Source organism: Zophobas morio, unplaced genomic scaffold (assembly GCF_036711695.1).
Source record: "Zophobas morio isolate AGI-343-1 ecotype UQ-CSIRO unplaced genomic scaffold, CSIRO_AGI_Zmor_V1 ptg000022l, whole genome shotgun sequence".
Lineage (NCBI taxonomy): Eukaryota > Metazoa > Arthropoda > Insecta > Coleoptera > Tenebrionidae > Zophobas > Zophobas morio.
Genome location: NW_026972127.1, coordinates 7,470,277 through 7,487,028, shown reverse-complemented (window position 1 = coordinate 7,487,028; position 16,752 = coordinate 7,470,277). Strand labels below are relative to the sequence as shown.

Genomic DNA, 16,752 nt, shown 5'->3' with positions numbered 1-16,752 from the left:
GTGGAAGATTTAAGTTGATTACTACAAAAATTTACCATTTTAGACATGTTTTAAGTTTCTTATTGTCGAAATAAGTCTGCACATACTAAGAAAAAAAAGGCAAAATGTAGCCCCGCCCACCCGCCCTTTCTCAATTGTGATGATTTTTTTTATTCGTCGTGAGCCAAGGGGATGGAGCTTAACTGAAAAACCTTAATCCTCTACAAGAAATTAAAAACATGTTTTTGAGTATCGTGTTGTTCAAAGAATACTATGTTATTAAGAAAAAAATAAAGTCAAAGATTAGGCCCCACCCATATCCATCCCACTCTCAATTCTCAATTGTTCTGAATTTTTAATTCATTGTCTAGGTGGCGCTTAGTTGCAAGTTCCATATTTGTCTACAAGAATTTACCATTCTAAACATGTTTTAAGTTTCTTGTTCTGAAAAGACGACTACGTACATTAAGAAAAAAGACAAAATATAAGCCCCGCCCACCCACCCCATCTCATTTGTGATGATTTTTTTTTATCGTCGAGAGCCAAAGGAGCGGAATTTAAATGCAAAATTCTTATTATTTCTCTACAAGAAATTACCATGCAAGACATTTTTTTAAGTATCGTGTTATTCACAGAATACTGTATATATTAAGAAAAAATTAAAGCCAAAGATTACCTGCCCTGATCCATCCTTATCTAAATAGTAATAAAGTTTTCATTCGTTGGCAGACCTATTAGGGGCGGAGCCTAATTGCAAAACCAGTATATTGAGATGTGTGGGCGGGGTCTATATTTTGCCTTTTTTTCTTAATATACCTAGTATTCTTTGAATAACACAAAAGTCAAAAGCATGTTTTTAATTTCTTGTAAAAAATAAGTATTTTGCAGTTAAGCTCCGCCCTCTTGGTTCACAGCGCATAAAAAAATAAGCACAATTGAGATAGGGCGGGTGGGCGGGCATATATTTTGCCTTTTTGTTTTATTATGTCTAGATTTCTTTTCACAACATAAAACTTAAAACATGTTTAAAATGGAAAATTTATATACGAAAATATCGATTTTGCAATAATTAGGGTCCGCCCCATCATTGCAAAATCCGTATTTTCTTGCAAAAACCATTTTAACCATGTTTCTTGTTATGAAAACATGGCTATGTATATTAAGAAAAAAAAAAGGCAAAATATAGGCCCCGCCCACCCACCCTGTCTCAATTCTGATGATTTTTTTTTAATCGTCGTGAGCCGAGGGGCGGAGCTTAATTGTAAAATCTTTATGTTTCTACGAAAAATTACCATGTGAAATATGTTCTTAAGCTATACAAAGAAACCTAAATGTGTTAATTAAAAAAGAAAACCAAAAGAGAAGCCCCACCTATCCGTCTCGATCTCAACCATGTTGAATTTTTCATTCTTTGCCAGACCGAGGGGCGGAGCGTAATTGCAAAATCGATATTTCCCTATACAAATTTACCATTTTAAACGTGTTTTAAGTTTCTTGTTGTCAGAATAAGTCTACACATACTAAGAAAAAAAAGGCAAAATGTAGCCCCGCCCACCCGCCCTATCTCAATTGTGATGATTTTTTTTTATTGGTCGTGAGCCAAGCGGACGGAGCTTAACTGCAAAATCCTCATTTCTCTACGACAGATTAAAAACATATTTTTGAGTATCGTGTTATACAAGGAATACTATGTGTATTAAGAACAAATTAAAGCCAAAGATTAAGCCCCACCCATACCTGCCCTGATCTAAATGGTAATGAAGTTTTCATTCGTTCGCAGACCTAGGGACGAAGCCTTATTGTAAAATCCATATTTTCTTACAAAAATTTACTTACAATTTTAAACGTGCTTCAAGTTTCTACCAATAATAAGGTCATCACATTTGAGTAGGGGTGGGCGGGGAGGATTTATATTTTGCCTTTTTTTCTTAATATACGTAGTATTCTTTGAATAACACGATACTCAAAGACATGTTTTTAATTTCTTGTAAAAAAATAAGTATTTTGCAGTTAAGCTCCGCCCTATTGGTTCACAGCAAATAAAAAAATTAACACAACTGAGATAGGGCCGGTGGGGGGCTTACATTTTGCCTTTTTGTTTTAATATGTGTAGACTTTTTTTCACAACATGAAACTTAAAACATGTTTAAAGAGGAAAATTTATACAAGAAAATATCGATTTCGCAATAATTAGGCCCCGCCCCATAATTGCAAAATCCCTATTTTCTTGCAAAAACCATTTTAACCATGTTTCTTAATATGAAAACATGGCTATGTATATTAAGAAAAAAAAAAAGCAAAATATACGCCCCGCCCACCCACCCTGTCTCAATTCTGATGATTTTTTTTTTAATCTTCGTAAGCCGAGGGGCGGAGCTTAACTGTAAAATCTTTATGTTTCTACGAGAAATTACCATGTAAAATATGTTCTTAAGTAATCGTGGTATAGAAAGAAACCTAAATCTGTTAATTAAAAAAGAAAACCAAAAGAGAAGCCCCACCCATCTGTCTCGATCTCAACCGTGATGAATTTTTCATTCGTTAGCAGATCGAGAGGAGGGGCTTAATTGCAAAACCCATATTTGTCTACAAGAATTTACCATTTTGAACATGTTTTAAATTTCTTGTTCTGAAAAGACGACTACGTATATTAAGAACAAAGGCAAAATATAAGCCCCGCCCACCCACCCTATCTCATTTGTGATGATTTTTTTAATCATCGAGAGCCAAAGGAGCGGAATTTAAATGCAAAATTCTTATTATTTCTCTACAAGAAATTACCATGCAAGATATTTTTTTGAGTATCGTGTTATGCACAGAATACTATATATATTAAGAAAAAATTAAAGTCAAAGATGTAACCCCACCCATACCTGCCCTGATCCATCCTGATCTAAATAGTAATAAAGTTTTCATTCGTTGGCAGACCTAGGGGCGGAGCCTAATTGCAAAATCCCTATTTCCTTACAATAATGTACCATTTTAAACGTGTTTTAAGTTTCTACGAATAAAAAAAACATCGCAATTGAGATGTGTGGGCGGGGTTTATATTTTGCCTTTTTTTCTAAATATACGTAGTATTCTTGGAATAACACAATACTCAAAAACATGTTTTTAATTTCTTGCAAAGAAATAAGTATTTTGCAATTTAAGCTCCGCCCTCTCGGTTCACAGCGCATAAAAAAATAAGCACAATTGAGATAGGGCGGGCGGGCGGGCATATATTTTGCCTTTTTGTTTTATTATGTCTAGATTTCTTTTCACAACATGAAACTTAAAACATGTTTAAAATGGAAAATTTATATAAGAAAATATCGATTTTGCAATAATTAGGCTCCGCCCCATAATTGCAAAATCCGTATTTTCTTGCAAAAACCATTTTAACCATGTTTCTTGTTATGAAACATGGCTATGTATATTAAGAAAAAAAAAAAAGGCAAAATATAAGCCCCGCCCACCCACCCTGTCTCAATTCTGAAGATTTTTTTTTAATCGTCGTAAGCCGAGGGGCGGAGTTTAATTGTAAAATCCTTATTTTTCTACGAGAAATTACCATGTGAAATATGTTCTTAAGTAATTGTGTTATACAAAGAAACCTAAATGTGTTAATTAAAAAAGAAAACCAAAAGAGAAGCCCCACCCATCTGTCTCGATCTCAACCGTGATGAATTTTTCATTCGTTGGCAGATCGAGAGGAGGGGCTTAATTGCAAAATCCATATTTGTCTACAAGAATTTACCATTTTGAACATGTTTTAAATTTCTTGTTCTGAAAAGACGACTAGGTATACTAAGAAAAAAGGCAAAATATAAGCCCCGCCCACCCGCCCTATCTCAATTGTGGTGATTTTTTTTAGTCATCGAAAGTCAAAGGAGTCGAATTTAATTGCAACATTTTTATTATTTCTCTAAAAGATATTGCCATGTAAGACATTTTTTTGAGTATCGGCTTATTCAAAGAATACTATGTATATTAAGAAAAAATTAAAGCCAAAGACTTTGCCCCACCTATATCTGCCCTGAGCCATCCTAATCTAAATAGGAATAAAGTTTTCATTCGTTGGCAGACCTAGGGGCGGAGCCTAATTGCAAAATCCATATTTCCTTACAACAGTTTACCATTTTAAACGTGTTTTAAGTTCCTACGAATAAAAAAAATCATCACAATTGAGATGGGGAGGGTGGGCGGGGTTTATATTTTGCCTTTGTTTCTTAATATATATGGTATTCTTTGAACAACACGATACTCAAAAACATATTTTTAATTTCTTGTAAAAAAATAAGTATTTTGCAGTTACCCTCTACCCCCTTGGTTCACGGTGAATAAAAAAAAATCATTACAATTGAGATAGGGCGGGTGGGCGGGCTTACATTTTGCCTTTTTGTTTTAATATGTGTAGACTTCTTTTCAGAACACAAAATTTAAAACATATTTAAAATGGAAAATTTGTATAGGGAAATATCGATTTTGCTATAAGCTTCGCCCCATAATTGCAAAATCCATATTTCTTTGCAAAAACCATTTTAACCATGTTTTAAGTTTCATATTACGAAAAGATGGCTATGTATATTAAGAAAAAAGGGCAAAATATAACCCCCGCCCACCCGCCCTATCTCAATTGTGATGATTTTTTTATTCGTCGTAAGCCAAAAGGAGGGAGCTTAATTGCAAAATCCTTATATCTCTACAATAAATAAAAAAACACGTTTTTGAGTATCGTGTTGTTCAAAGAATACTATGTCTATTAAGAAAAAAACAAGCCCAAAATTAAGCCCCACCCATATCCATTCGAAGCTCACTTGTGATGAAAATCGATACTTTCCTACAAAAATTTGCCATTTTTAAATATGTCCTACCTTTCTTGTTGTGAAAAGAAGACTATAAGGAATTCACGTTCGGTAGATGTAACTAGATTTGGTAACTTTTTTTTACTTCCCGAGCGTAAGCAAAGGAAGTATTGTAATCGAGTCCGTCTAAAGTCACTAGATCTACTATTACTTTTAGAAAGTACGGCAAACTGCCTGTGGTCGGAATTCGACAGAGAGGAACCTAACTTATGTGTTAAACAAAGATAGCGCGAGGCTAGTAATTTTCGCTATCTGTCAACGAAAGTTTGATGTGTTTACGATTTGAGGTTACGACAGACTGTACTAGAATTATTAAGTTAACGGACCGGAAAGAACACTATTCCAGTCTCAAAGTAACTCCAGCCCTATTCAACGAGAAAGTGTCACCGGTAACCAGCAAACAGTCGTGGAAGACGTGTTACCACCAAGGCAATTGACGGCCAAATGACAGTAACAGGATCGCCATACTGAAAGCAAAAAATACCTGCTGTCGAAAAGACGGAGCATAACAAGGACACAGATATATTTCTATTTCATAAAAGTTACTAATTGCCACACATTTCAAGATCGAGTCACATTAAGTCCGTCGGCCGACTCTCTACTTTTACGTTTTCTCGATCTTTCATGACCCCTAGAAGACGAAGAAATAGGTCTCCCATTTCCGTCTGTCTGTCCGTCTGTCCGTCTGTCCGTCTGTCCGTCCGTCTGTCCGTCTGTCCGTCTGTCCGTCCGTCTGTCCGTCTGTCCGTCCGTCTGTCCGTCTGTTGTCCCGGATTTTTATTAGACAGATAATCTCCGAAAGTACTCGACCGATTGTTGTGAAATTTTGTACTTATATTAAGAATGCTTTGAAATGTTGCAGATGTTTTAAGGCTATAAAGAGCATCATAAATCTTTAGTCAAAAAATATTTGCTTATCCCCTCCAAAAACTTGATGACGTCAGCTCAAAAGTTTGTGGAATAAATCATATCTAAAATGTACAAAATATGATGAGTCTGTACTTGTGATCTATCACTCCATTCATATTTTTTGGATTTGCATATACAGGGTGACTCAAAAAAATTAATGAATGCGTAAATTTATTTTACTGATTTACTCAGAAACTACAAAACCGAATGCTTTGAAATCTTGCAGATGTTTTAAGGTTCTAAAGAGCATAATAAATGTTTAGTCAAAATATATTTGCTTATCCCCTCCAAAAAATTGATGACGTCAGCTCGAAAGTTTGCCGAATAAATCCTATCTAAACTGTAAAAATATGATGAGTCTGTACTTGTAATTTATCACTCCATTCATATTTTTTGGATTTGCATATACAGGGTGACTCAAAAAAATTAATGAATGCGTAAATATATTTTATTGATTTAATCAGGTACTACAAAACCGAATGCTCTGAAATCTTGCAGATGTTTTAAGGTCATAAAGAGCATAATAAATGTCTAGTCAAAATATATTTGCTTATCCCCTCCAAAAACTTGATGACGTCAGCTCGAAAGTTTGCCGAATAAATCATATCTAAAATGTACAAAATATGATGAGTCTGTACTTGTCATTTATCACTCCATTTATATTTTTTGGATTTGCATATACAGAGTGACTCAAAAAAATTAATGAATGCGTAAATATATTTTATTGATTTAATCAGGAACTACAAAACCGAATTCTTTGAAATCCACTGCGAAAAAAAAACATAATAGGCATGCAGTCGTCACGTTTCCGACAGCGAGGGAAGTACTGTCTAAACTCTTTAGACCAATTTTTTTAAGCTGTGTAACTGCGGATATAATTGTTCTAGTGTATAATGTATTACTGGAATGTCAGAAAGTAGCTATCAAAAATGTGACATGTAAGTAAGTAAAGGTCAAATATCGAAAATGTGATGGTTTTGTGGTAATCTGGTGAATCTATTTTTGAACCAAGGAGAAAATCGCATCCCTCTAAAAGCCCAAAGAGCAACCCGCATGTAAAATTTTGAATCTTTTCCCTTCACTAGTTTTTTTAGGAGGACAAGCTTTGATGTCATCATCATGGATCCACAATTTCACCATGGATCCGTTCTGGTATATCCATGTCTCATTCAAGAAAATGAAAAGTAAATCTTCACCACAATCACGCAATTGGAGATAGGTACCGCCTTAGAAATTTGATTCTGGCAGCTATAACGTGTTTAAAATGTGAAAAACTTCGCCTTCGGAAACCTAAATTTATACGTGTATTATGTACAATTATTTTCAAAGCCAAGTGTTTTACCTCTTACAAAACAATAACGATTATATAAAACTTAAAAACCAATTGTAGAACGGAACCAACAAAGCATGTAGGTATATAAATCTGCGCAGTCGTCTTTCTGATTCTGATTATAATATTAACGGCACAAGCGCCGCTGTATCTGTATTATTTTAAAATTCGAAAAACACTCGACAACACTAGCGAACTTTACGGAGAATATTTCTGCCACCAGTTTAACTGTTTCCGTTTTACCCAATTTTTTGAAAACCACGAAATATTTCTTGTTTCTTTTCCTTTAAAATGAGCTTTCTCGTGATTACTTTTATGGAAACTGTTTCCACGCTGTATTTAAGGATTTTCTAGAAACGAAGCGTGTTCAAATTAGAAAAACTTCGTTTTTTTCCACACAATTCAGATTTGACATTTGAAATAGAAAATTAGACAGTTGATGCCAATCTTAAATTTCTAGTGATCTTAAGATTGCAACTTAACCACAGAAAAGTTTCTGTCAGTTACTTCTACCGAACGTGAATGCTTATTACACATATTAGAAAAAAAGGGCAAAATGTAACTATCTTTAACAATGCATAAGTACTGACAGAAAGCTACAGTGCAGAAAATGATGGCAACTTTTTAAAATATGAGAGTTTCGTTGAAGAGGTGATTAAATGGCTTAATATTAGTGGACCTCAAAATCTCTATCAAAATTTGATTTTCATGGAATTAGTGCTGTCAACCAGAAAAACGTCCCCCTTACTTCAGGGGATTTTCCTTCAAGTTGACAACATTGCACACTACCGCAATTTGATTGGTTGAAAACCCAACGTCAACGGCAACTTAACGGAAGTACTGTAAACAAGTCCATCAGCCGACTCCCTACTTTTACATTCGAGTTTCTCCCCGTTTCCGTCCGTCTGTCTGTCTGTCTGTCTGTCTGTCTGTCTGTCTGTCTGTCCGTCTGTCTATCGTCCCGATTTTTTTTTGTATGTTTCGGCAGAGTGATTCTTCTGTAAATATTCTCTGGTTGTGCGAGTGAATAGTGTTGTCTTCCAGTGGTACTTAGTACTCGGGGCGGACGGCCCCCACCGCCTCCCTTTACGCCGCCACTGACTAGCCCTCCGCTCAGAAACTGACGTGATGAAAACGTTTGCAGTGTTCCTGTCATCCCGTTCTCAACCTCTGAATTTCATCGAACAAAATTGCCTCATTATCATTAAGTCTGTTTCTATTGTTGGAAACAGCCACCGTCAACGATGACCTACCACATACAACCGTCACATTTATACGCCGCTTTCTTGGAATCGAAATCACTTGACTTCAGATAATGATTGTTTAAGATTTATCAAAGATGTTCTCGAACAACCCGTTCCTAATGATTTAATAAAGCCTGAAACACCATCTTATAAATTATAAGTGGAAGGTTTTTTCGACTTTTGTATAAGCAAACAAGATGTGGTAGGTATGCTCGTTTCAGAGTCAGCTGAAGGACTTAATTAAGGCGTTATTTGTGTAGCTGTTGCTTAAAACTATGTTGGACAAATAAAGGTATGACTGTTTTCATTAGAATAAAAAGAAAGCTAATATTGACCAATTCGAGCCAATTAAAACGGGAGCATATGGAAATTAATACAAACAGAAAAGTATGCTAGTTTTTTGGACTCACGTCCTTAGCAGTCTTCAACTCTTGAGCTTCCACGAATCTGGGTAGGAAAGTTAACAGTCGCGCCATCTCTCGGAAGCGCTCCTCCTCTTCGTCTCGTCGACACTTAGCACCCTGTAGCGTGTATGCCGCAGGTCCTGGTCCACAAGTTTGGTGCTTGTTTGACTCAAACCTACTCGAACTTCTGCAAGACCATCTCCAGCCCTTCTTACTACAAAAAGCACTCTATGGTTTCACGATTAATCGACCTGTTAAGTCGCGTCAGCGTTACCGGAATGTTAATTTCTTGGGGAATTGGTACATCTGGAGGCAATTTCACAAGTTTGTCGTCTACGATTTCGTACCCATTTTCGTCTGATTTCGACGGTATTGAGGGTGCCACCACCGATACAGAGTACGGTACAGCACAAGCATACAGTTTTGGTTTCGTAGGGTCCAATTTGAGCTTCTTCTTGCTACACTGGATGGGTTTAGCTTTGTACTGCGCAGGACCGGGGGTCAAATCAGTTTTGTAGACGAATCTGGGTGCTTTGTTACGTAAACTGGCACCACCCTACCACACTTTTATAAAAAAAATACCAATCTTGTATAGATGTTACTTACAGGAATTCTGTCTCTGAAATGTCTGGTGTCGTAAATCGCCTTCGTGAAACATTTTGTAATAAACGAGCTATATTTTTCTTCCGACGACAAAAAGGGGGCACAGTTTTCTACAAAAAAGAAAACAAGTTTGAAGGAAAATTCCTAATGTTTGGTTACGTACCTTTTGAAGTTCGAGGATTGCAAATTACGTAGGTGCTGGGGCCCACATTTTCTCCTGTTGATGATTTAACGATGGTTGTTCTGGATGCAACGTCATACATCTTTGGTCTTTGTATATAAGAAAAAAGACGATGTTTTGCAATGACAGAAACCACAAAATTGATTTTAGAGTCATGTGAAACAATATCGTAATTGTTGGCGCTGCGTTTCCATGGTGGATTTATACTCGGTTCAAAAAACAAAAAAAAAGGGAATGGCGCTTTCTTCGTACAACAACAACATGTCATTAAAGTGGTTTTTTACATATCAGAATACTACTATGTAACAATTATGATTAATACAGGTCATTTCTTGTACTTCAAAACAACTAAAGTGTGGTACCGTGGGAATCCAGAAATCTTCAGGTTCTACAACGTATTTAAAAAAAATTGAGTTATCCCACGTTCCAGAAAGGACGCATATTGACATAAAAATAAACATAAAAGTATAAACATTTGATAAAATTTGTTTATACATACATAATGTAAATATTCCTTATTTGCTAGAAGAGTTTTATCACAGATTAATTCAACTTAGAATTTTTAACCGAAGAGACGTAACTACCATAAAATGATTCTGAGTTATATTTTTTCTATTATTTTCTTTTCTCTATCACGTAAGTTCTGAAAGTTGTTAACACAAAATTTTATTTTCGCTTTGTTTTAGGGACAAATTTTCCATCAGCATTGGGAAAATTAAGTAAGTAAATTGAAAATATCTATATTTTTGGAAACGGATGTTCAAAATTTTGCATGAAAATTTCTAGTCACTGTGTTTTAACATAAATATAAAAATGGAAGGAAAATTTAGAAGTATACAGGGTGATCTGATTTACAAATTGTCAGATTATCTCTAAGTAAGCTTCCATTACTATTATTACTACTTATTATGGTATCAAAATAACGCTTACTTAAAGTAGACATTTTTAGGCTGCACTGTAAATGGACTAACCCATAATTACTTAGCAATAACTGATCCTGTATATGACACTGATTCAGAAACAACAATTCCTTACACGTATCACTTGCCTACCGAAAACGTTTCAGGTGAGCACAAAAGCTTTACTTATCTTAGAAATAAAGAGTTACAGTAAGATTTGTGTATTAACAAACTAAAACTGTAATTTTAGGTGTCCAAGCTTCTACATGGAACATCCGAGCATCCCTAGATCAAAATAAAAACTTGCTTATGAGCATATCCGCAATTAATGAAAAAGGTGTTCAAAGTCAAGGTAAAGATTACCATTTGAAATTTGTCTTGACTTTGCGATGTACAAATGGTTCCACTGTTTCAATGGTATGTTCCATAAAATTATGCTTCAACTTTTTTTCTCAATATTATAATTTAGAACACTGTTGTTCCGTTTGTGGATTCAAATAATCACCAGCCGTTCTTCAGCAAACCGAAATATGTTTACAACTTAATTTCGACGTATGAAGAGGACTTTAAACGGCAACTTGAATTAAATCCCATTGTTGCAACGGATTACGACGTTACAAACGGAGAATTGGTGTTTGATGTACAAGGCAATGAGTATTTTAAAGTTTTGTATGGAGGAGTTGTACCAGGAACGTTGAACAAAAAGCACTTTGCCCAGTTGGTTCCTAAATTTCCGGGAAAAATTATTACTAAAAAAGTAGAGGTTATAATGACAGTTACCGTAAGTATTGTGTTTTTAACCAGAACTACATGGATCCACTGTTACTTTTTTGTTAAAGGATATAGGAAATCCACCCAAGAGCAACACTTCAAAAGTAGTAATAAATCCTCCATCTCCACCAACACCTGCGTTTAAAAAACCATTTTATGTTGGTCATTTGTACAAGAATGGCACTTTTGAGATGTCAGAAAACCCAGAGTTAGAAGAAGGTGTCACATATTACCAAACAAGTGTCCAGATAGGTAACTTCTTGATATTAAGTTTTGTTGTAATCAACTAATAGGTACATAATCGTTATCATGAAAAAAATTAAGTTTGGGCAATCAAATTTCTTAGTTTATATAAAAAATGCTGACCTCATCGGAAAAAATCATACAGATATAACGGTTCAATTATTTTTTTTGTATAAATGTGGAAATACATATGTATTATAATATTCTTTTAAAAGAAGATTAAATAAAAATCTTGTACGGGAAGTTGCATGTGTTTCAGAAATATTCTTTCTAGCAGCAGTAGCAACAGTGTTTAAAAAGTATTTATATCTACTAAAAAATTGTCCACGTTAATTCAAATGCTTACCTATATAAACTTATATGCATTGTATATATACAAATTCTTCAAGTAGGTACATGCTTTTTTTCTTATAATATTTTTTAATTTCAGAAAGCTGTTCATACTATTGTAATTACTATGCAACAATATCTGAGGGACAAATTATAATAGTAAAAAATTGCAATATGGGAGACAGTTTTTACAGATTTAACTATCTTGCCTGTAGTTTGACAGCAAAGTATACCGATCCCATAACAAAATTATTTTCAACTGGAAATACCGCTCTAATTGTGGAACACCATCATAATTTGTAACATTTTCTGAATAAGGCAATAAAAATTAAAAATAAAATGTGTAAAAAATTGTTCTTGTTTTTAATAGTTTTTTAACTAGCCATTACCCAAAGTGTTAGTTAATGCGAAAATTAAATTAAATTATGCAACCAGATATACAAATGTATTCATATTCTAACAGACTTTAAATACCGACTACTTTCATTTTCATTACTGGTAAAAACACAAAACGCTTAAATTAATCCACATATATGTCATAATCTTGCTAATCTATTTTTGCAAACATGTGATGCACAAACTTTGGAAGATTACACCTTCTAACGGAAACTGTGCTTACTGATAAACTATGCATTTTGCGCGAACATCCTGGAAACACACTATATCAAAAAATTTGTTTTCACGTTAATCAAAAATACTATCATCAGAATAATTCAGCTTCCAAACACGGTGGTCCACGATGACGCAGAAGAACCTTATTTTTTTTAACTGCGGTATTCTACTCATAATGTTGATCAGCCTGCCAAGTGAGTACTGCGAACTCTGAATCATAAATTAAAATTTTATTTGGTGTTATTTTAGAGGCAAAGTTAGCACCACCACCGAAAAGATTGAGTACGTACCAAGTTGTCAATAGTTTCAAAATGAAAGCCATTATTTTTTAGACTGTACCATTAATGGCTTAACACACAATTACCTCGAAATAACTGATCCTGTATACGATGAAGACCCGGAAACCACGATCCCTTATACCTACAACTTGCATACTGAAAATGTCTCAGGTAAACCAAATTTTCGCTAATGGCTTTCACTGCGTAATAATTGTTTTCTAGGCATTACTTCGCCCCTGAATCTTCCCGTATCCATAGACCCCCAAGAAAATTTATTTATTACGATCAAGCAACTGGACGAGAAAACTACTCTCACTCAAAAATCCGGCTACCACTTTAATATTGCTCTTCGTCTACAATGCATTGATGGTGCTGTTGTTGAAATGGTAAGTTTTACATATAGTTATTAGTGAACAAGTTAAATAAACTGACTATTTTTTCTTTCAGAATACGGTTATTCCATTTATTGATTCCAATAATCACGAGCCTTTCTTTAGTAAACCGACGTACGTTTACGACTTAATTTCAACTCTTGAGTCGGACTTTAAGCGACTGCTTGACTTAAATTCTATTGTTGCTACGGACTACGACATTACTAATCGCGAATTGTTGTTCAGTGTACAAGAGAACGAATATTTTGACGTCGTATATGGCGGAATTGTGCCAGGAACGTTGAACAAACAACATTTGGCCCAACTGGTGCCCAAATTTCCTGGAAAAATTATTAGCAGTAAAATAGAAGTTGCTCTCACAGTAACGGTAAATACAGTTGGTTGACAACGCTGCAACAATGTGACAATTTTTTCACCAGGATACGGGAAATCCACCCAGAAGCAACACTGCAAAGCTGGTGATAAATCCTCCATCACCACCAAAACCAGTTTTTACCAAACCGTTTTATGTGGGGCATTTGTATAAAAATAACACTTTTGTGATGTCAGAAAACCTCCACCTACAAGAGGGTGCTAGTTATTATGAAACAAAGTTTTCGATTCAAGATTCATACGATGACGGTGTGTATATAAAATTTCAAAAACTATCAAAATTACATAATTTTTTTTTAAGGATGCTCCCGTTTCTTTGCTCATTTAGTCGAAGAAGAAATCATGGTAGCGTTCACATTTTATGGAAACGCGTTTCCCCATTTTTACGAACGCAACTATATTGTATGCCCTGTAGAAGCCACTTATACAGATCGTGTAACAAATTTAGTCTCATCCGGAACCACCATCCTCCTTGTTGAGTACCACCACGACTTATAAATTTTTGCGATACATATTTGAAAACACGCTTGTCAGAAATGTAATCTCTTAAATGTGCTTCTTATTATCGTTGTAAACTACACAAGGAAATAAATTTTCTGCTTGGCAATCTATTCAAATCATTTAATAAAGACCATCGTTGAGATGTAATTACGTAATTGCAAGCTGTCAGTATATTTTTTCTGGCCCTAGAACGTACCTCAATCCCACAACAATGTTGCTGTTTTACGTCCTCCTTATTAGTGCTGTAAAAAGTGAAGATTACGTTTGTGAAATAAACGCTTGCGAAGCGCTAGAACAGAGCAAAATGGACTTGCAAGAATATATCGACAGTTTAGAGGATAATAATAACAACAGTTATTTGTTAAAGTTAGAACGAAGACTACGGTCACTGGAACAACCAGGTACGTACCTTATTTGACACTGTAATCACTGATTTTTAAAAATTTTTCCCAGTTTGGAAAATACTAAAACTGAACGAACGCTGGCTGGAGTGTACCCAAGGACCTTGCAAGTGCAGACCTGAAACCAAAAGTTTGTCTTGTTGGCAACAAAATCTCCCAACTCTACCTGCAACTCAAATTTTACCACAGGATGTGATTTCCATGTAACGTTATCCCAAAAAACAAACAACTCAAAATGTAGAACCCCATTTTCAGAGATCTAGGTATCAACGGGCTTACAACCCTCCACAAAAACTCCTTTTTGAGTCTAACGCACCTCATAGAACTCGATCTTTTCGACAACGAGCTGGACCATTTACCAGATTCGATTTTTGATGATTTAGATAATTTACAATATTTGTAAGTGAATATGAAAGAAAACTTGATGTAAAACTCACGTTCCAGGCGACTTCACAAGAACCAAATTGAAGAAGTGGCGAACGACTTGTTGTTGAAACTGAGAAATTTACAGAGTTTTGATATATCAAACAACAGAATCAAGCAATTACCCCCTCAGTTATTTAAAGGAAACCCCAAATTAATTGTCTTGCACATATCACGAAACCTGGTTAAGATAGTTCCGCAAACGTTGTTTTCGAAGTTGGAGTTACTAGAAGATTTGGATTTTAGCAACAACAAAATCGAAAGGCTTCCGAAATTTTTGTTTACTGATTTGAAAAATTTGAAACGACTGCAGCTTGCCGAAAATAGAATTGATTATCTTCCGACAGGTAAAACTTCACTGGTGTTACATTCAAAATTGTTTAGAGTTTTAGGTTTGTTTGATTCGTTACCAAATCTTGAATACTTGAACTTCAGAAAGAACCACATTTCAAGTATATCTGATAAGTTGTTTAGTTCCTTACAAAGTCTGAAATCGTTGCAACTGACTTCAAACCACCTAAGAAGAGTAACACTCTTACCATCTACAATGTCTGCAAAATTTTTACAGCTGTGTTTGCATTTTAGATACAAACTAAAGATTTTGAGAATCTATTCAATCTGCAAGAGTTACACTTGGGTCAAAATTTTATATCAGAGCTTCCCGAAAACAGTTTCGAAACCAATATCAACTTGAAGAAGTTGTTTTTATTTTCAAACAACTTAGAAGAACTTGAAGAGAAAAGTTTCAATGGACTCGATAATCTAACATCTTTGTTAATCAGCAACAATATTCTAAAGACCATACATGCGGACATCTTCTCCTACACGCCAAATTTAGAAAAATTGTAAACTCCAGACTGGTTTAAAAACGAAAATTAAACGTTTCAATTTTAGAGATTTGGACAGCAACAAGTTTCATTTTCTGCCGTCGAAAAGTTTGGACTACCTCGACAATTTGGTTTCAATTAAACTTGCAAAAAATCCGTGGCACTGCGATTGCAGCATTCTTTATTTGGCTTTGTAGTCTTGGACGCTTAAAGAGTTCAAAATGTTAACGATGTTAAATTCTAGGTGGATAGATGAAAACAAAGGGAAAGTTTGGGATATTCAGCCTACTTGTCGAGGTCCTGAAGAGCTAGGAGGAGCTCTTTTAAAAGATTTGGGTTTCAATAGTCTGTGTGATGGTCAGTGGGCTAGTATGGTAAATTTGTCGCCCAGAATTCCAATTAGACAAGTTGGCATTCAGACGTCACCAACAACGAAGGATCCTGAACAATAAAAATTAGACATGTTATAGAAATTTGTATCCACTAGAGTAAATTTTTAAGAAAAACAGTAAAATATATAAGTTGAAATTCACTGTTCAGCTAATTTTCCTTCTGTAAAAATATTATGTGTTTTTCCTGTACCATCGCCAATGTACTAATTAAATCAAGTCATTTCTAAAGAACTGTCTCTAAGAGGCCATCAAGTGACAGTCATAACCTAAACAACTTAACGACCATAGTCTGAGTAACCTTACTGAAATCGAAATCTCTACACTGAATGACATTGAAAGGAGAAACAGACACCAAATGGAAATGAAATTCAAAAATGAGTTCTTCCTTAATAGATTATTAATTACGAGCAGTACTTTATCAACTTTGCTGAAGAAGTTCTAGATCAGGTATACACACTCTTCCCAGATCCTACTTAGTACCAATTTTGATTTAATAATGCTTACTCGAAAACTTGCACCAGTTAATATATAGCTTGGACTGTGGCTTTAAAGCACCCATAATTGGAATCAACTCCGATTTCCTACCACTTTTTGTTTATGATCAATTGGGTATTTCACATCTAGATTTTAGTACTTACAGCTACACTAACTTAGACAATGTGTCGTTTTTAATAACGTGATAAATTTTATTGGGACCCTAGTCAAAGTACCCCATAGTTTATACACTTTGTATACGCTGGACAAGAAAAGTAACTAATATTTTGGAAAGGATTACCCTTACATTGAAGATATCGTCTACAACGTCAGTTTGCTG

At 34.9% G+C, this 16,752-nt stretch overlaps 4 protein-coding genes across 4 annotated transcripts in view; 3 read left to right on the top strand and 1 right to left on the bottom strand.

Annotated features, from left to right (window-relative positions):
• LOC135133722 (sperm-tail PG-rich repeat-containing protein 2-like) overlaps positions 1 to 9,658 on the bottom strand; it is a 52,910-nt gene extending 43,252 nt beyond the window's left edge. Inside the window, exons 1-4 of the mRNA XM_064062210.1 lie at positions 9,480 to 9,658; positions 9,320 to 9,426; positions 8,988 to 9,269; positions 8,720 to 8,941 (exon numbers count right to left, since the gene is read on the bottom strand). Coding sequence (XP_063918280.1) covers positions 8,720 to 8,941; positions 8,988 to 9,269; positions 9,320 to 9,426; positions 9,480 to 9,579 — 711 coding nt within the window. The 5' untranslated portion in view covers positions 9,580 to 9,658. The remainder of the gene's footprint in view (positions 1 to 8,719; positions 8,942 to 8,987; positions 9,270 to 9,319; positions 9,427 to 9,479) is intronic.
• Positions 9,659 to 10,044: 386 nt separating this feature from the next.
• LOC135133608 (uncharacterized) lies at positions 10,045 to 12,093 on the top strand. Its single transcript, XM_064062060.1, has 7 exons — positions 10,045 to 10,133; positions 10,184 to 10,216; positions 10,447 to 10,563; positions 10,647 to 10,813; positions 10,866 to 11,177; positions 11,236 to 11,419; positions 11,841 to 12,093. Exons 1-7 carry the CDS (start codon positions 10,088 to 10,090, stop codon positions 12,041 to 12,043), a joined length of 1,062 nt encoding a protein of 353 aa, XP_063918130.1. The 5' UTR covers positions 10,045 to 10,087; the 3' UTR covers positions 12,044 to 12,093.
• A 273-nt stretch (positions 12,094 to 12,366) lies between these two features.
• LOC135133683 (uncharacterized) lies at positions 12,367 to 14,001 on the top strand. The gene is made up of 7 exons (XM_064062157.1): positions 12,367 to 12,546; positions 12,602 to 12,634; positions 12,685 to 12,801; positions 12,853 to 13,016; positions 13,078 to 13,389; positions 13,442 to 13,643; positions 13,696 to 14,001. The coding sequence occupies exons 1-7, from the start codon at positions 12,480 to 12,482 to the stop codon at positions 13,890 to 13,892; spliced, it is 1,092 nt and encodes a 363-aa protein (XP_063918227.1). The 5' UTR covers positions 12,367 to 12,479; the 3' UTR covers positions 13,893 to 14,001.
• Positions 14,002 to 14,047: 46 nt separating this feature from the next.
• On the top strand, positions 14,048 to 16,078 carry LOC135133682 (SLIT and NTRK-like protein 3). Its single transcript, XM_064062156.1, has 8 exons — positions 14,048 to 14,296; positions 14,349 to 14,499; positions 14,552 to 14,695; positions 14,741 to 15,066; positions 15,112 to 15,245; positions 15,305 to 15,564; positions 15,614 to 15,739; positions 15,791 to 16,078. The coding sequence occupies exons 1-8, from the start codon at positions 14,107 to 14,109 to the stop codon at positions 15,996 to 15,998; spliced, it is 1,539 nt and encodes a 512-aa protein (XP_063918226.1). The 5' UTR covers positions 14,048 to 14,106; the 3' UTR covers positions 15,999 to 16,078.
• The last annotated feature ends 674 nt before the right edge of the window (positions 16,079 to 16,752 follow it).